General features: G+C 34.9%; 1 protein-coding gene across 13 annotated transcripts in view; it reads left to right on the top strand.

Moving 5' to 3' along the window:
• GAS2 (growth arrest specific 2) overlaps window positions 1-21,037 on the top strand; it is a 159,550-nt gene that overhangs the window by 50,351 nt on the left and 88,162 nt on the right. For all 13 annotated transcript variants that reach the window (XM_049713497.1, XM_049713503.1, XM_049713498.1 and 10 more), the window contains one exon: window positions 8,015-8,136. In XM_049713497.1, coding sequence (XP_049569454.1) covers window positions 8,015-8,136 — 122 coding nt within the window. The remainder of the gene's footprint in view (window positions 1-8,014; window positions 8,137-21,037) is intronic.

Raw genomic sequence — 21,037 nt, 5'->3', positions numbered from 1 at the left:
ACTGAACAAAGGCTAGTGTCAACAGCGTAGATCAAGAGGGGGAGACTTTCATGAGATTTGTTGGGGCTAGAGCGTATACTGCTTTGAATACCATGTTGAGGAGCTTATAATTTATTGCATGCTCCACGAGGAGTCCCTGAGGTGTTCCAGGCAGGGGGAAATCATGATTATGAGTATAGCCTGACTACACAGGTGTGTTCCAAGGTCCCATGACTTGTCATCAAAAGCATTTTATTTGGTGAATGTGATCATTTACAAAGTAGCTTGAGCAGTGTGAGCAGCCCCAAGACAGCCTCAAAGAATAGAGAGTCAGTGTATGTGTAATGGAAATATCCTTGGACTAAAAGTCAGGAGACCTGGCTCCTAACTGGTGTCAGGAGACCTGGCTTCTGATTCTGGCTCTCTCACTTGGTAAACTTGCCCAAAGTCACTCAGCTATCTTTTCTGGGCTCAGTGTCCTCAACCATAAAATGAAGGGGTTGGAGTAGATGATCTCTAATGTCCATTCCAGTTCCAAAAGTCTAAGTTTCCAAGAAATCCAGCTCTTGAGACCCAGTTTGAAATCATCAATATGTATAAACAAGGAGAAAACAGTTTACGTAAATGAATAATCTTTCTTTTAAAGAATAAAAAGGCTAATGTTCTTAATGCCAGTTATTGGTAACACAGAAGCAACTGATGGCTTGTGAAATTTTCTCAGAAAAGAAAGCTTAAAAGAATCTCAAAAAAAAAAGAATCTTAAAATATAGTAAAGTGCCACTTTCTGTTAACTTGAATTCATAAAAGTAGGTAGATGATAGATTTCAAGTAAATATCCTCATGGTAACTTGGAAAGTAGACCAATAGCTTGAGGTTATTTAAAGTGGTAAAACATTCAGAGGTAAGAAAATATGTTATGTACTAGAATGGTGATAATAAGGAAGAGAGAAAAAATGTATGGCTATGTGACAAGGTATTTTTACTACACATAATAGATACATTTAGTATTCACGTATTTTAGAAATGGAGTCATTAAAGTAAATTTTAAAATTCTTACTGGTCATTTTGTTGCCTCAGAAATATTTGCAAATTTATATTATACAGCTCTATTTCAATTCTCCATTTTTATCTACTTGAAGGTTAGAGATATCTTGAAGGTAGTTTCAAAGTTGATCTGGTCTCTAGATAAAGTATCTGAATTTTTTGGTGAGGTGGAAATTCACATACTAAATTAAAGCTTCTAACTAGACTTTGCCATTGTAGTGTGGACCTTACTTGTGGAAAGATTTCCTATTTCTTTCTAGCAATACTTGACTAAAATGTAACTTTTTTTCCTTTTTTGCCTTTCAAAAAAAGTAGTAATGATATTCTAAATTCAGGTATTTCTGATCCTACATATAAAATGTCAATTGAAAGGTGGAATTTTTTAAAGAATGCTCACTTTGCATTCAGGTTTTTTGGTGGATAAAAATTATTTGATAGAGAAGAAAATTATTTCTTTGGTTCATAGACCAATATTCACATTCTTGCCAAATATGAAGGCATAATACTGTAATTTTCAAGTAGTATATACTTACTTAATCAGTAACAATAATAGCACTTTAGATTCCTCAGCATAAAATTAAAGCAGCAATAGCAAATTTGCAATAGCAAATTTTTAGACTAACTAAAATTTCTATATTAGAATATAAAAAACTATTTTATAAGTTAACTAGTTGAGTTAAATAAATTGTCATGATGGTTGGGATTTGTTTATGTGGTAGCATACCAGTCTGATTCGTGAGAAAATCATCCTGTGATATTTACAGACTACTTACATATCTTTGTAGTCCAAGTATGTTTTCTATTGATAATAGTTGACACTATGGAGTTTTATGACCAACACTCAGAAAAGACAGCAAAAGAAACCTGAATCAAGAGAATCTTGCCTCTAAAACATTTCTCTGGCCATTGTCCCCTGCTGTACATTAAATATACACATGTAATTTTTATTTTAGGCTTTCTGTTTTGTTATTTTTGTTCATGAACTAGCTATTGCTCATTTGTTAATTAACTATGTCCTTAGGACATATTTGAACATCAAATGATTATACAAATAAGTCTTGGAGAAAAACTTGTTACTTTGAATAAACAGCATGTAATTAAATTAACAGTCCCAGATTATAGCAACTGCCCATCATTCAGATAGATGAGGTGCATTCTACAGATTTCATGATTGTTGGAAGACTATTGAAGACTGTTGTTGGTTTAATTTTGAAATGAATATACTAACATAGATGTTCTCAGATTGTTTATTTATTTTGTGTTTCTTTAATCATTTGAAAATGACCTTTATCTTCAATTAGTATTTGTTTAATAACACTACATGAATCACATGGGAGTATAATTTTGAGAAAAGACTGTAGTTGTTAAGCATCACAGAAATTGATATTGCTCTTAAGGATTTTAGATCGTTAAGATGTAGGCATATGTGTTTGGATATATGCAGGGAATTTGAATAAATCAAAAAATATATTACAAATCAAGTTAAGCTAAATTGATTTTACTAATATTTAGAAATGCATTATGACAGTTGATGTTATGATGATTGTCCCTTTCTCTGACTTTCCTACATGCACATAAAGGAAAATTCAGTTGTTATATGCGTAGTATGATCAATAGGTAATGTTTTCCTTATTTCAGTTATTTCTGAAAAAACCTATTTTTAGCATTAGAAAGTTAAGCACCTATTTACTGGAGTTGCTGCTGTCTAATGAGTTTGGAACAGCTCTCTTTTCTTTTTTCTTAAAGTCCTTTTACTGGATACTTGTCCTGCAGACTTCTCATATTCTTGATGTAGTCAATAAAAATTTCTTAGGAAAGGTGGTGTCTTATGCTAGTTCAAAAGTTTAAAGAATCAAGTCTATGTTCACAAATTGACACCTTTCAGAGCAGTTACACCCTAATGTTTTTACTCAACTTTTCCAACAGAACCGACTTTGTCTTTTGTTGATACAAATACAGGGTAGACTCTGAATCAGTGTGGAGCAGGTGCTGATCTAGGGTTTCTGGATATAATCAATCATTTCCTATCTCACAACATTTATATTTCAGTCTTAAAACACTGACTAATTTGAGTTAAGATAGCAGATGAGTTGCTTCGAGTTCTCTAATTGGAGAAATAGACTGTGATTGAGAGGTACAGTGGAGATTGGAGTAGAGTTTGATCATATCTAGATCACCCTTATAGATAAAACATACTAGTTTTCTTATGCAATGAATCAGGCTACATAACAGAGCATGCCTGAATGCTATTCTCGGTCATTCTCCAATCATCAGCAAGGTGACTTGCTATTCATTTCTCAGCACCACTGTCTTCAGCCCTACACTGTTTTGTTTTTTTCTGAAGGAGTTTCTAGAGAGAAAAAATCTGTAGATTTTCTAAAAAGAAAAAGAACTGCATTCAAGAGAATGCATTGTTATAGAAAATAGTCATTTGTGTATCCAGCAAATATTGATTTAACTAACTAAGAGTGGTGGCTAAAAACATAGACTCTAAACCTAGACTTCTTGGGTTAAAGAGTCAGATTCACTGTGTGAGCTTAAGCAAGTTATTTAACCTAAATACATCAATTTCATCATCTGTAAAATGGATATAATAGAAGCACTCACTTGGCAGTTTTGTAAAAATATTAAAAACATGAATACATGTAAAGTGCTTGGCATATAGTAAGAACTCAAATGTTAAATATCATTATTAGATATTATATATTATTAGGAAACTGAGTGTAGTACTGCTAACTTACTAGGAGGAAAACATTCTTTCCTAGCAAAATAGAAGATAAAAGGGATAATCTTTATGGAAATTATGGCAAGCCTACATTTCTGGGAGGAATACACTTGTATGTACAAGTATGTGTGTTGATTTTAGTTACCTGACAAAATATTTCAGGTACATGATTATTTCATATCATTGTATCCTCATATTTTAAGAGGAAATGACTAATCACAATATTTAACCAAACCACCTGATCTCTGTCTACTGGCAAATCATGACTGAATTGATGATGTGAAGATCTAAGTTCATAATTATGAACCCAGTAAGTAAAGATATTCTTTTTAGACTTGGCTATTTTGGGTTGACCTTCAAGTCAATAATAAAGACAACCCAGTATGTGTCGGCATTCCAAGGTGATTTAATTGTGTCTGTTCATTGCCCCTTCTTTCACTAAATATACCAAAAACGTGGAAAGATGGGATTGGGGAAGAAATGATTCTATGCTACTAGAATCCTACTGTTTCTAGCATTTATAGTCTAATGTCTCAAACCAGCTACACAATTTATATTAAAGGAGATCTGGTTCTGCCTGACAGAGATTGAACTGTGTATAGCTTTTACTTGAGAAACTGTAATTAGTAATTCATAGCCTATTCTGATGGATTCGTCATGATTAAATTCAGCCAACTTTATATTCAGTTTTTTATATACTTTTGGTAATATTAATAGAATAAAGAGTATGATAATATATCACCCCATATAAGGATTATAACTGATTTCTTAAAATTATACAGTACATTTAAAATGTATATTTTATGATTCTTAATCATTGGATGGAAAATGTTACATATGAAGGTTTAAAAAAAATTCTCTGTCTTGCATTTTTCCTTCATTTGAGTCAGTACATTTCAACCATAAAGTATGTAATAGTGTCTGCTTTAGCCAAAAAAAAAAAAAAAATCCCACCTTTTGGAGCTATAAAATATACAGAATTGAAAGCTGAGACCTAATATATTTTTCATTAGGTACAGATGTTCAATGTTAAATTCCTCAAGTATTCATGAAAAGGAGGATAACAAAAAATTGTTCAGGTATAATGCAGAAAAAGTAAAAATCATTCCTTTTGGTAAATTGCTAATGACTTTTTAATGAAAGCCATTTTTCTTTTTATAATTTACAAGTTCTTGTAAATTTATTGTCATCATCTCATCACTTGACATTATGAATAGAATCTTTAAATTTTCAAGTAGCTTAATGAAATAATGCCTAAAGACCGCTTCCAAATGTAGAAAATCTTATAAGTAATTTATAAAGGAATCATTCAACAGTTTAGGTAAAGTTTACCTTCTTTACCTTGAAATGTAATTGATAATTTTTAAAATATTTCTAATATTTATTTTTATGCTTGTTTGTAAATAACTTTCTTATTATCATTAGAAAATGCAAGCCAATATGGTGAATGCATAATACAAATTCTGTTGTGCTGGCTTTTTTGTATCTTGAGACTATTACTTTCATTCCTTAATTGAGCTGAGCTGCATACAATTTTGAAATACTAATAGCTCTGTATAGGCTACCTCTGTGGTGAGTACTTAGAGCTACTGATGTTTTGCCACCTGCAGAAGTCATTATCCTAACTGAGGGCTAAAATGTGAACTATCCAGTAGGGAAAAAAAGAACATAAAAAAAGTAATTCTTTTTCCTCCTTCACCTGCCCTTCCCCCCAAACTGTAAAAAAATCATTTCAAACAGATGTTTCTTAAAAACCAAATATATTAGATAGTGTGAGTTTAACTTTAAGCCAGTAGTATATCTGTTGTTCCAGTTGGTTTACATTTATCTTAAGTGTTCATGGAATTGAGCTGCATGCATTTTTCTTAAGATAAAAGGTAATCCTATGACTCTCAGTATAAAACTTTAAAATACCTCCTTTTTTTCTTTTTGCTTTAACAACTACTTTTCACGGAAATAATACCCAACATTTTCTCAAAGTTTTCCAAGAGTTTGTTTCTTCATTTGTCAACTCACGTACTCACTGAACATGTTTTACTAGGTACCTTCTATGTAAGTAACATTATGCTTACCTCTGTAGTAACACACACACAAAACAATATACCTCAAGAGGTTTCTAATGTACTGGTGATGACAGGAACTTTGTACAAAGCATGTTATTAGCCACAGAAGAAGTTTGATGAGTGCCAGAGTGAGTGATACTCCTGAGTATGACCATATAGGAAGGAGACTGATGTACACTGGGAGAATCTCTTTCTGGATTTCTGATTAAAGGGAAAGTAGAATGTGGCCAGGCAGATAGAAGATAGGGGGCTGTTATAGGAAGGGGCCATGCCTGGACCAAGGCATGGGAGTGGAAACGGGAAGATCTGCCCATGGAACTAGGAAGGCAGGGTGCAGACCAAGGAGCAGGGTGTAAGCAAGGTAGAATAGAAAGGTGGATTAGCGGCATATGAGAGGACTTTGGATATTGGGTTAAAGCGGGTTTGTTTCATCTTTTACGTAGAGGAGAAGATTAGGGACTATGCAGTAAAGATGAAGATTGGCTCAATGAGGGTGGTGTTTAGCAATATTAATTTTAGCAGTGATTATGGTATGTTCTGGAGGCAGACGTTGAGCATACGAGGACTAACCATTGTTCTTGCTGCTAGAGTTTAGGTATCAGACCATGAATTTTTTTTTTTTTTTTTTTTTTTTTTTTTGCGGTACGCGGGCCTCTCACTGTTGTGGCCTCTCCCGTTGCGGAGCACAGGCTCCGGACGCGCAGGCTCAGCGGCCATGGCTCACGGGCCCAGCTGCTCCGCGGCATGTGGGATCTTCCCGAACCAGGGCACGAACCCGTGTCCCCTGCATCGGCAGGCGGACTCTCAACCACTGTGCCACCAGGGAAGCCCCCATGAATTTTTAAAATTAAGATTATGGTTCTAGAAACAGAAGGAAGCATGAATCTACAGGACTTGTGACTAATAAGTTATAGGAAATTAAGACAGGGAAATAAAATATTCTGAAACTTAGAGAATTACAACACCAGGAAAAGGAGAGAGCTTAGGGAAAGGAGTTTTGAGGAACATACAAAAAAGAAATTAATGATTTTATAGAGCCTGGGGGGTGGGGAATGGAGCCATCGGGAGTGATAGTTAAAGGGTACAGTTTCTTTGGGGAGTGATAAAAATGTACTAACATTGACTGTGGTGGTAATTGCACAACTCTGTGAATATACTAAAAGTCATTGAATTATGCACTTGAAAGAAGTGAATTGTAAGGGGTGTGAATTATATCCCAATAAAGCTGTTACAAAGTGAAAGAAAAGAAGAAAGAAAATATACTTTGGGAGCATATAAGAAAGAAAAATAACTTTTAACCAATAAAATGGCAGGGATGGACAACTGTGAATCATGTTCATAAAAGCAGTAATTGAAGCTGTGAGTGGTTGTGAGGAGACAAAAAAAAAAAGCAGAGAGATCTGAACCTAATAATTCCACAGTTCAAGCACTGCATCAGGAAGGGGAAGAGTGGTTAGAGGGGCAGTGTTTTCTTATAGAGAGTTTCTTACTTGCATTAATTTTACCTGTATTATCTTCATCAGGAAAACAAACTCAATGGAATTTAGAGATGTGTTTTTTTGTTTTTTAATTTTATTTATTTATTTTTGGCTGTGTTGGGTCTTCCTTTCTGTGCGAGGGCTTTCTCTAGTTGCGGCGAGCGGGGGCCACTCTTCATCGCAGTGCGCGGGCCTCTCACTGTCGCAGCCTCTCTTGTTGCGGAGCACAGGCTCCAGACGCACAGGCTCAGTAGTTGTGGCTCACGGGCCTAGTTGCTCCGCGGCGTGTGGGATCTTCCCAGACCAGGGCTCGAACCCGTGTCCCCTACATTGGCAGGCAGATTCTCAACCACTGCGCCACCAGGGAAGCCCATAGAGATGTGGTTTTATGCATTGGCCACACTCTTAAAATTGCCAGTGGTGGTTGATTTTTGATATACTATGGCTCTATTTTATATTAAAGGGGAACTATGGAGTTCTTGTGATGAAAGACATATACACAACACAAAATACCAGTTTCGCTTTATGCTCTTGCCTTACAGGCCAAAGTAACTGAAAAACGTAAAATTCCAAAGAAACCATTCTTTCCAGTGATTTCCTATCTCAGATATGTAACTCAGCTAGAATTGGAATTTTGGTGATAAAAACTGCATATGTTGGCATGAATGTCACATTTGGGTTGGGGAATGATTGTGTTTTTATAATGCTTCTTTTTGTTATTTCAGGGAAGGAGATTACGGCAGAAACTTTTATGGAGAAATTGGATAATGGTGCCTTGCTCTGTCAACTTGTAGAAACTGTGCAGGAGAAATTCAAAGAGAGCATGGATGCTAACAAGCCCGCCAAGGTAAAAGATCCCAAGGCAAAATCAGTCGCTGTCAGATGGTGGATTGCATTTGTAGTCGCTTATGAAGTGAGTTTGAGGATTTTGTTGTGAATGGATGCATTAAGTCCTCTATTAAAAAGCACAGAGGGTGCTTTTTAATTAGGTAACGTGTTGTTTGCACTCTAATTACATAAATTACATAATCCTTTCAATAAGTCTAATTAAATAGAAGGTTATGGAAGTTGATGGTATTAATACAAAACAAATGCTGTATATAAACTGGTTGAATCTGATCTATTGATTAAAATTTTAACAGAGAAATAACTTATGTCATCAGGCAACGAACAAAATCTGGCCAAGAAAGATTTACTGAATAGGTCTTTGTTTCCAGATAGATTAAGACTGAATACTGGAACAAAATATCTGGAGTGTGTAATATTTTGCTCTTTTTAAGTAAGTAGTATTAAGTATTAAGTACTTAAGTACTAAGTAACTTTGAACAAATTATTTTCTTTCTGACTGCTCATATTTCCTTTCTGCACATTGTTCTAATATTTTTCCTGGTTATTATAAACACATAATAAAAGTGTGGTGTTTGATATTTTTTGAAAGGAACAAGGTAGATGACACTTTTCTTAATTTTATTTTTTTTTACTTTCCTTAATTTTAGACAGAAGAAAAAGAGGTAAGAAAAAATGAGGTTAAAATATTGTTGAAGACAGCTTAAATGTAAAAGGAAAAGCTGTTAAACTTTCTGCAACTCTGGCAAAAAAAAAGTAAAACTTATTATTTATGTCAGATTTCTTTATGATTACTGAACTAAAATCTAAACAAAAGATAAAGCTCCCTGAAACAATGGGTTTCTTTTTATAGCGCTGTAGTTAGTTTGGGGATAATATTTTATATTGCTCTGTAAAGTATTACATAACATACAAAGCCTCTTCATTTTTTTTTCCATCTTAAAAGCAGGACAGGAATAATGACGCAGACATAGAGAATGGACTTGAGGACACGGGGAGGGGGAAGGGTAAACTGGGACAAACTGAGAGAGTGGCATGGACATATATACACTACCAAATGTAAAATAGATAGCCAGTGGGAAGCAGCCGCATAGCACAGGGAGATCAGCTCGGTGCTTTGTGACCACCTAAAGGGGTGGGATAGGGAGGGTGGAAGGGAGACACAAGAGGGAGGGGATATGGGGATATATGTATGCATATAGCTGATTCACTTTGTTATAAAGCAGAAACTAACACACCATTGTAAAGCAATTATACTCCAATAAAGATGTTTAAAATTTTTTTTTTAATTTAAAAATTTAAAAAATAAAAGAAGCTCTGTGAAAATGTTAATTAACTCATTGGCTCCCAAACCTTGCTGTGCAGAGGAATCACCTGAAGATCTTTAAAAACTATGAGGCCTGGCTCCTTTACCTGAACATTCTGATTTAATCCCCATGGAGAAGGACCTGGGGATTGGGATGTCTAAAAAGCTCTGCAGGTGAATCTGATGTGCAGCAAAGTTTGGGAACCATTGAGTTCATTTTTTGTTTTCCTGCATTTAGATGCAGACTAAATGATTTATGAACGATCACGCAGCTAGTAAGTGACAGAGCAAGAACTTGACGTAGACGTCCTCTTTCCAAGTCTAATGCTCTCTCACTTTGGTTCACTATGCGTAGCTTAGACACGAAGAGATCGCTTATGAAAATGCAGACAATGTTAGGACTGTTAGGAAACTGATTTTTCTTCTGCTGTGTCCTCCATTGTAATGTAACTGGCTTTTACTTCAGTTCACTAATGAGAAAACATAATGCATAGTAGGAGGACAATTTGCATAGAAAATTCACTCTAAAATAATTAACAGAGGGAAGAAAAAGGGTTGTGCCCAGATTTTTGAAAGCATTATCTTAATAATGCTTGTATAGGTCCTGCAACCTCTGTTTGTATTATTTATTGTTGAGGAAAGAGAGCTCATTGCCTCCATATTAAGATCTTGAATCCTTCCTAGTAACAAAGAATAAACAACTCTACTAAGGCACAGTTTTCTGATTTTGTTTATTTTGTCAACTTTTGCTTTTTAAAACAGAAGTTAAGATCCCTGAAGAGAATTATAAGACTGTCAAGTGTAAGACAGCCCACAAAGCACTAGTCTATTGCATAAAGGCTTTGATGTTGAACACATTTTGCTTGGGTTCTAGTTTTACTATCTATTGAGTGGATGTATCTGAGCCTTAGTTTTCTTATCTTTAAAATAGGATTAATAATTATGCCTCTATGCCTGCCAAAGAGCATTACACAAAAAAGACTATTGGTAAATATTACCTCTCATGCATTTGAGTTAAGAGACCCTGATGAGAATTTTAGATTAACTAGAGGAAACTAGAAGAAAAAAATAAGTACCTTGTAAAAGTTTATAGTTAATGGGATAGCTACTCTATGCAAATATATGTATTGATACATTTGCCCCAGATCTCCATAGTAATATGTAATATTGAGGATAGGTATGAGTCAGGAATTTGCTAGCTGTTTCCTTTGAAACATTTATTTCAAATTATATTAGTTTTATAATAAAACTGTAAAACATAAAAAGAAACAAAAGAAATTTTCCTTTCATTTATTGACCCTAAGCCATTTGTTTAATTGAATAAAAAACTCAAGTAATATTTTGACTATGATAAATGTTTTAGTATAAAAATTCAACCATCATTATTAAACAAGTGTAGGTTTTAAAAAACCCACTATGACCTAACTTTCAATGCTCAAAAAATCAAATTTACTCTGAGTTAGAAGTTGACACAATTACTCTTGACTAAATTGCCTTCTGTGTCCTTGGCAAAATTCATATATTTCACAACTTACTTCCAGTGCAGCTTAAATCAAAATAGCATGTGCTTAACTTTATGAAAAATGCAAAGACAGCTAGTTTTTCTTTTTGCATTTTATGAGAAATTTTTCAAAATGAAAAGCCAAATGGCTAATATCTTCATGGCTATTATTGTTCATAAATATAATTTTCTCAAGAGTCATGGTCTTCAGTCCACCTTTGTCTATAAACAGAAATAGCTGTTATATGATATTTGACAATATTTTGTTATTATTAAATCTAAATTTAAACCAGAATAGATTTTCTAAGACCCACGTAGTTGAGTTTACATTGACTGTTTCCTTTAGGAAAAAAGGAGACTTTCAAATTGGAGGTTACAATATTAAGATCACAATATTGTTTGCTTATGTGTGTATGTAAGTAATTATTTTCCACCTGGGCGTTTTGAAATTTAGGGACAATAGTGGTGAAGATAGATGAGTTGGCCAATTACTTTGCTGAATTAGTGAAACTGTTATGTTTAGAAAGATGTTAAAACAATATTACTTAAAAAAAAAAATCAACGGCAAACTTGATCTCATCTAAAGTCACGTTATAGGAAGTCCTTTGTAATTCTTTTCCAGCTGCTTAAATCTCATATTCTTGTTCTCATAGCAATATTTTTACTTTTCCTGATTGATAGTTAATTTGGGGATTTTACAGCTGTGTAAATACTTTAGAGCGAGTAAGTTATGTCTGGTATGTGTGAAGTATGTCTGTGTTAAGAGTGATTTAAACACTATTAATATTTGCAAGTAAATTTAATAAATATGTTAGACAGTTTACATATTTAATATTTTATTTATAAATGCATGACTCATAGCCTACTCTGACTTGATAAAATACCCTGAATGAAAATAAATTATATCCTATGATTCTTTCTTTCCAAGCATCAATGGATCAATTTTAAAAATAGCCTCTCTATGGTTTTAGCTTTAAGTAGTTAATCTTAGCCTGTGCACTTTCTCATTTTGCATGGAAGCAATGCAGAGATTTCACAGAGTTACGCCATAGTTGGGTTACAAGTATTTGAGACCAGGGTGCAGCAATTTAATGTGTAGTTTGATTTTGATTACTTTATATGTACCATAATACAATCAATTTATTATAAATATAAATGTTAATATTCCCAGAGCTGAGGAACTTTAAAGGCAAAAATCTAAACTATTAATCTTTCCAATATCCTATTGGGATGAGAAAACCAAAACAAGTGATAAGTTCAAGGTTAGGTTTTATGCCTTTTGACCCTTAGTTACTTGGCGTCTCCAATCAAGACAAAATAATTGTTACATTGTTGTATGAACTTTCATATGGTCTAGAGAGTTCACTTGCTATTGTATAATTACTCTGTTCTTTTTCCCAATCATGACTTGCTGATTTGTGTACACGATTTTCTGAACCACTGGGGCATCAACATGGTGCAAAATACTCAAAGGATTCAACCTCTTTTTTTCTCCTAACATTCCTGTTTGTCTCATTTATCTTAAGAGTCTCTGCTCCAGACATCAGAGTTTCCCTGGGTTCAGAGTTTCCTTTGACTTCAAAGAGCTCTGGGTGGTTAGATCAGGTTTGAAGTACATGAAGGGAAAAGAAAAAAAAAAAAGAAGTTCTGTTACTTAGTAGAATGCTACATTATGCTCTAAGGAAGGAACTGAACATTCACCATCTAAATGTAGAATCCAGCCCTTGTTTGTGGGAAAGAACATCCTAGTCAGATAGAAGGCCCATAGTATGTTTGCCCATCAAGAAAACCTAGTTCTCTGAGCTGTGAGATAGCAATACCTCAGGATGTTGTGCCATCCAGGAATTAAATAAGACATAAAGATCAGAGTTTTTCCCCTCAAAAATCAATAGCACATTCTGTTGAGGGAACGTCTTACCAAGATTAAATTCAGAGAAATCCAGAAATTTGTGTGTACTGCTGGTGTCTCTGACAGAACAAGTATGGTAGAAGTGGTAAAAGGTTTTTCTTGAAAAGAAAATCTCAGCTGTGATTAATCTACAGGTGTTTGTATCTAGCTGTGCAACTAAAATAATCGTATATTCCTTAAGAAATCCATGATTTTGAAATGCAAATGTATTGCCAAGATTAAACCAAGAGAGTGAATCATGATGAGAGGGAGGGAATATAGGTGGAATGATATGGAAATAAATGATTTTTTTTGATGGGTTATTTCTCGGCCTGGGATTGAGGAGAGATGAAAAAAATAGGAAAGTTAGTGATAAAGTCCAATTCCTAGGAATTAAAAGAAATTATAAATATCTTCAAGTTTTAAATATATTAAAATAAATTATTCCCCATTATAAAATTAAATTCTCTTGTCCCGACTTCTCTAGCTCAGAGACAATGAAATGTCTTGGTTAATGTTTTTATCATTGGCAGTTTCTTCTGTTCTATACCATATTACAGGGATATACCTAAATGGGGCTTAAACGCTATAGCAGTAAATGTTATAGAATAATAACATTTATAGAATAGCATACATAAAATGTAGAATGATATAAAAAGCTTCTTGACTTTTTTTTCACCCTTTGTCAGCTAGTCATAGGGGACTTGATATGGACTCTATGTGCAGGCTGAGAAAAAAAAGTCGTGTGAAAAGTGAGCAGGATAGGAAGTGAATGATGTGCTTGTGGAATTTACCTGGACCTTCAGGACTGATTGAACTAATTCCATATATTACACTTCTACTCCATGATAGAGTGTCGCTGGGCACAACTAAAAATATGGTCAAGTTAATTATCTGGAGCTAAGTTCATTATAAGCTGTTCAAGTTTCATGGTCATTAGTATCCCGAGACAGGGATTCAACCTCCATCAAACAACCATAGCAAGCTAGGAACACTTACAAGATACCCTTTACAAAAAAGGCAATGTTCCTACATGGCCTCCACTACTGGCCCCAGAAACTTTACTTAGTTGGCAAAGCCCCCTTCCTGGATTCTCATAGGGTTTATCTTACACTCACTAGAATGCGTGTATTTTATGAACTCATCTAGTTTGCCTACTATTCCTGTTCTTCAATATCAAATCAGCAAAATATCATGATATAGTAGAAGAGTTTGGTATTTTGTGGGATGTTGAAATCCCCATAGTCCCTGTAGGCTATGTCACAGAGCTGGAGCTTGAGATGCAGGATAGTAAGTGTTCTGTTATTTTTGTCAAGTGTATGTAAACTGCTTCTGGATTTTTCTATTTATTAGGATTAAGAAAATTGCATCTTCCATATCAGTAGATGCATGCCAAGTACCAGGATGTTTGTTCATATACTTCAATGAAAAGACCACATCTGGAACAACTATGATTGAAACTGTTACTTCATTATAATTTCCCCACTGTTCTTTGCATCCCATCTGTCTTATATATGGCCTTGAATCGAATGGAGATATGATGGAAATTACTTTCTTTGCAATGTTCGAGTCATTGATAGTAGTGTGAATCTCTGATTTTTTCAAAATTGTGATATTTTATTTGGTCCTTCTGTCAAATATGAATTTATTCCCTGTATCAGGTAATAAAAATTGTGACAGTTGCTGAGAATATCCATGCCAAATACACATTCTGGAAGGCACAATAGTCATAGTGTAATGTGGACTTAGGTCATATATCCATCTATCACCTGATCCCCACAAGGCATTTCCCTTTCCCTAATGCATAGTAAACAGTTGAGGTCTCTTTTATAAGAAGGAAGCTTTACAGTAAAGACTTGAGATCAGCACTCCTTTCATTCACTGGGCTCAGGGTCTACAAATTGGCTCTCATCTCTCAGAACACCTGTACCCTATTGTTATATTTAGTTGTTTTCTTGTCTTATTCTTTCTTTATTCCTTTACTAGACTCTAAGATCCTTGAGGACATGGTTTGTGTTCTATTCACATGTAAGTCCATCACAATAGCTGGCATATAGGTGCTCAGTTGACATGTTTTGGATGAATAAATAAATGAATGAGTGAATAAATGGACCAATGCAGACATTTACTTGTAGATCCAGATGTTGTTATGAAACGATTTTTAATCCTGAAGATTTTTATTCTTATCGACTTGAAAATTCCTCCCTCTGCTGGTTTTGCTTAGCTCAGAAGTCTTTGATGTGCAAAATCATATGGAACAAAGTTGACTTTTTAAGTAATGGAGAAAACAGATTAGAGAATTTTAGGGTGGTGCAGGGGAAGAACAAGGATTTGAAGACATTAAAAGTACTGACAAGAGACTGGCTGAAGCAATAGACCGTGGAGGTCTAAACTAGTTAGTAAATGAATGCTGGAGGAGGTCGGTCATTTAGGTAATTGTAGATGTTATTAGATAGTCACATGATACATTTATTATTTGAGTTCAGAGCATTATCTAAAGGTAAAAAAAAAATGATGATAGAAATGATCATATTAATATCCAAATGTTTTATTTAGTTTCGGGATTACTTTTCAAGGCCTGTTTGTAATGTTTGCCACAGTTCCTGTAAAATAAGGATGAGATGAGTGATAACCAGTAGTTTTATGAATTTGCTCACCATTGAGAATTAGGAAGAAGAATAATTGTAGGGCCTTTCATGGAATAGGTTCTCAAGAGAGAGTTCTGACCTGAAATGAGGTATTGTTACAGCAATTAAGGGTTGTGTTTTTCAATTACTGAAGGAGCCGTAAAGATGGAATCACCATGTTTCTTTCTTTTCTTTTTTTACATCTTTTTCCCAGTAACTGCCTCTTTTGCCCAATAAAATAGTTGGTGAGTGAAATGAGAATAGAAGAACTATTGTTTCTTCTCAGCCCCTAATTAGTCATCTACCAAAACACTATTTAACGACCAAGGTAAAAGTACAGTTTCTGTAAAACTGCAGGAGGGAATCAGAAAATTGCAGTGTTTAGGAACATGAGCAATAAATACTGCTATTAGCTTTCCAAAAAACGTGTTATTTTATTCACCAGTGGATAGCTCAAAAAGAAAATATAAAAGTCATTAAAGGGTAACAAGTTCATCATTTTATCAATCTTTAATAATATAGAATATTATGAACTACAAATATTTCATAATAATTGAGTCCTACTTGTACATGTCATTTTGACATTTGTTAGATGATTGATGAGTATATGCTAGGAGCAGGAGGTGATGTTATTTGCTCTGTATATTCATGTGCCTGCCTGTTGGTGGTGAGAATGGGTGTGACAAAGACACAGTCTACTCAAGGAGTTTACTCTCTATCAGGGAGAATAGATGTAGGTGGTAGTACATAGATGTTCAGATCAAGCATACAAAATGATTTGGAAGAAAGGAATTTTAAGCAGTCACAGATTAAAAAAGAGAAAGGCAATATTTTATTATGTGGCTAAATTTAGAATAGAACTTAAAACATATAGTAATATATACTGAAAAGTTTTCATACACATCGTTTTAAAAACATTATTTTGAGTATGTCTCATCTAATTCCTAGATCAAAGGTATACAAATTAAAAATAATAATACCTGCTTTGTAAAATAATGGCTGTACACACACTTGAATGCCCAGTGTGCACTTATATGGGCCTATTGCAATGGTTTTTAACTGGATTTTAGTACATTCATTTGACCATGTCTAGTACCCATACATTATTACGTTGTTTAATCTTACTTTTTATTACTACAAAGTCAGAATCTAAGTTATTCTCATTTGATTGTTCTCAATGAATCATAGAAGAATTGTCAATCTTCCTCTTATTGTATAATTCTTTTGGTGGGTGGTGGAGAAAGCCATTGTCTAGAAAGGCAGGCTGAGGTTCTTTGGGAAAATTACTAAAAACAGTATAAAGTTTGTTCAATTATCTGTAGATGGAATTAGAAGTTCAACTACATTTTGGCTTTACATACTTATAATTATTTGGACAAGTGTATAGATCCTTGTATAGCCAAATGGAAAATAACCATGTGCAAAGCATAGAATTAACCTTTGTGACAAGCGCTCATGTTTGAGTAAGGTTTTTACATAAAAGAAGCAAATGACAAGAATCAGAATCATTTCAGAATTTCCCTCAAATTGCAAGAGAGTAAAATAAATTTTATTACTATTATGTTTACCTTCTTTCTTACTTGTTGTAGACCAGTAGCTGCTGACCTTTTTAACATGAGCAAAAGCAAGTCATTTTTTTCCCCAAGTTCTAATGTTCTTTTCACATTGGAGTTTGTTTCTGATGAGCTCTTTGTGCTAAGAGATGTGAGAGAGGGTATTTCTAGCCCTATTCTAATGCTCTGCTGAGAATCCCCAAAATCCAGAGTGAGGGGAGAGAAGGAGAAAGGCCAGGTGGCAGCATTTAATCTAGAAATTTGAAAAGTTTCAGAGCCTACAAGTTTATGTGGACCTGCTGATAAAGGACTCTCCTTCAAAAGTGTTTTTGAAAACTGTTTCAAAAGTTCAAAGTGTAAGCTATTGTTTAGTAGTGTAAATGTTGGCTGCATTAATGACATATGAGGGCTTCCCTGGTGGTGCAGTAGTTGAGAGTCTGCCTGCCGATGCAGGGGACACGGGTTCATGCCCCGGTCCGTGAAGATCCCACGTGCCGCGGAGCGGCTGGGCCCGTGAGCCATGGCCGCTGAGCCTGCGCGTCCGGAGCCTGTGCTCTGCAATGGGAGAGGCCACAACAGTGAGAGGCCCGCGTACCGCCAAAAAAAAAGACATATGAAACATAAGACTAAAAATAAAACATGTTGAATTGAAATTCCAGAAAATGTGAAAAAAATTAAAACAAATTTTGGATTAGAAGAAGGAGGTTCACACACACACACACACACACATTTTTCATCTACATGATTTCATAGCACCAGCAGAACATTGCCCCCTGAGCATAAAAGCAAACCTGATCAAATTTTTCCATGATGACATCATCTCTTCCCCTTACACGCTTACATACTGCATTTAACTGCATGCAGGCACATGGGCAAGACAAGATTGTAAAAGGAGTATAACTGGGGAAGTGTTTTCATGATATTTGATAGCACTAATTGTGGTCACTGCTGTTTCGAAGCTCTGTGGGTATAGAATATTATGTCAAGAAAAGTCACTCTCACCACATGGAAAATAGAAAATTAATCATTTTAAAATGAGCTGTTACTAAATGCTTTGGAGAAATTCTGGTCATTTTAACAAATCAATAATGATTATGCATGCCATTTCTTAATGAAGAACATTCACAGATTTTATAACAAGAGCCTTTTTTAAGGGACTGAAAATCAGGGGAAAAGAGTTTCTTTTTAATTTAAACATGTCTAGGGATTGCTTGGTGATTTAAAATATAAGTGCTCACCATATTGATGTGTGTGTGGTCCAAGGTATGTGGTACTGGTATATCACAGGCTAATGGCATAATGTTTTTTAGATGAGGTAATTGAGTTTACAGTATATAGAGCTTTTCAACTGTATCTTAAGCTTTTAGGGGCTGACTACATGAATACCTTCTATTGTTTCACTTAGCAGTTTGAAAATGCATTACATATCATGCATGAAGCTGTCTAGTATGTATTTGATGTTTATATTACTTTGCTAGTCATGTCTAATTTCACGCCAGTTTAGGCTGCTTGTCTAAAGAATGCCTTGCTAGCATCACTGCTTCATATAAGAAATAATGTAGCAATTCATATGTACATTTACATATGTATAAATATACATGTATCAATTATATTATAAATTATTATAATTTATATTGTTATAATATAATTATATTTATTTATTTATTATGTTAATAATTTCATAAGAGCAACAACACCACATTTTATTCTATTTGTCATATTTGCTATATTTAAGCATTGTTTAAAGATTGAAACATAAATGTCTGATCTTTTTTCTCAGACTAAATGAATACCATGTGATATGATAATAAAGCAACCATTTACTAAGTACTTACTCTAGGTCAGTAAGTAAGTTTTTTACATGGATTAAATCATCAGATAATTTAAAACTTAAGTCATATCATGTCAACTCCTAGCTCAAAATTCTTCAATGGCACCTTGACTCACTTGCAGGAAAAGTCTGAAATCTTTCTAAGTCTATAAGCACTATGTGCTCTGTTCCCCAGCTATCTATCTGATATAATTTCCTATGACTTTCCCCTCACCCCACTTTACTGCAGCCATACTAGCTTCTTTGCTGTTCTTTGAACCCAACAAGCAGGTTCCACCCACCACAGGGCCTTTGCACTTGCTTTTCTAGCTTCTTAGGGTAGTCCTTCCTCACATGCATGTATGACTTGTTCCTCACTCCCTTCACATCTCTGTTCAGATGTCATCCCTTGGCTGAGGCCATTCCTAACTACCCCATATAAAGTATCATTTAAAGATGCTGTTCTAGATTTTTCAACAAATAGATATTTACTGAGTGATAACTGTGTTCAAGATGCTGATAACTAAAAAGAAGAAGATTAAAGCATTACTGTCACCTCTCAAAGGGCTTACAGTCTAGTTAAGAAAATAAAATATGAACATATAAAAATACAGATATCAATGGTAAGTGCTCAATAAATGATATATACCAATGGTTCTCAAACTTTTATCACCATAACATATATTACATTGATGACATTTTATCAATTATTCAATAAATATTTATTGGACACCTAAAATATGCAGGACAAGGTAACTTGTGGAATAGCAGGGAAGGGAGAATAACTTTAAGCTAATAATGAATTCAACAGTGAATTACAGCTGTGTTATGACTAAGTATGGGAAAGTCTAAGTACATGAGTAAGTAAGAGGAAGACCTAACTTAGTCTTGTAGAAAGATTTTTCTATAATTCTGAGGTAGGAATGGGCATTAGCCAGGTAGAGAGGGAACACTGAGTGTTTTAAATACAGAAAATAGCACATATGAAAACCCTTAAATGTGGAGGTGCAGGATGACTTTGAGGAACTAAAGGAAAATGAGTGTCTGGATACTAGAATGTAACACTAGAGCATCAAGAGGTGAGACCAGCGCTATTTTTTTTTTTTTTTTTTTTTTTTGCGGTACGCGGGCCTCCCACTGCTGTGGCCTCTCCCATTGCGGAGCACAGGCTCCGGACGCTCAGGCTCAGCGGCCATGGCCCACAGGCCCAGCCGCTCCGCGGCATGTGGGATCCTCCCGGACCGGGTCACGAACACGTGTCCCCTGCATTGGCAGGCAGACTCTCAACCACTGCACCACCAGGGAAGCCCTGTTGTCATCTATTTTAAGAACAATATTATACTATTGAACAGGAACATGATCAAGTCTTTTGGAAAGATAACATTAGCAGTGTGGAGAATGGATTAGGAAAGGTGAAAATGGAACTGAGGACCCACTTAGGAAGCTATTGTCCAGGTCAGGTGAGAAATTATGACAATTTAGCCTAGGATGGTAGCAGTAGTACTAGAAACAAGTAAGTGGCTTTGGGATATACACTTGGCAGGCTTGGCAGGGTTTGGTGATGAATTAGATAGAATGGTTAGGGAGATTGGCCCAGGATTTTGTACATGAAGAAATGGGTAGATGATCGTGCTTTATTTTACAGCTGAAAAGGCAGGGGAAGAGTCAGACTGAGGAAAGATCATGGGTTCCTACATACTGTGCAATATACCCCCATGGGTGCCCAAGGGTTATGGGTGCTGTGGGCTCCCTGTCACACCAATCCTTTCATTTCTGCTCAAGAAAAAATATAAGCAAATGAATAAGGGGCCAGGGGGGCTGCCTTAATTGCCATAAGTCCTTAAAAGGTTTTCAGTTTTAAACTGTTAGATCAGTAGTTTTTTGTTTTTTTTTTTAAATCACAAACATCTGGAGACTTAACTCTTAAGCAATTGAAACACATCATTGTACATGGACATCTACTGATATAGACAGTAGATTCTATAGGGGCTCAGAAAAAAAGTCAGTTTGTCGGAGTGCTTAGAGAAGTTTCCATGGAAGCACTAGAATTTGAATTGCCCAGACCTGGTGCAAATAGATGAACACGGAGAAAAAGCAAATACAATGTAAATTCGTGGTTAATGAACCAAATATTGAAGTTGGAAACATGTAAGGATATTCTAGGGATGGTGAATAGACCAACTTGATTGATGTGAAGAGTATATGGGGAGAACTTTT

The sequence above is a fragment of the Orcinus orca genome, chromosome 8 (assembly GCF_937001465.1).
Source record: "Orcinus orca chromosome 8, mOrcOrc1.1, whole genome shotgun sequence".
Lineage (NCBI taxonomy): Eukaryota > Metazoa > Chordata > Mammalia > Artiodactyla > Delphinidae > Orcinus > Orcinus orca.
The sequence above is the reverse complement of the archived record's forward strand: the minus strand, read 5'-3'. Positions and strand labels throughout refer to the sequence as shown.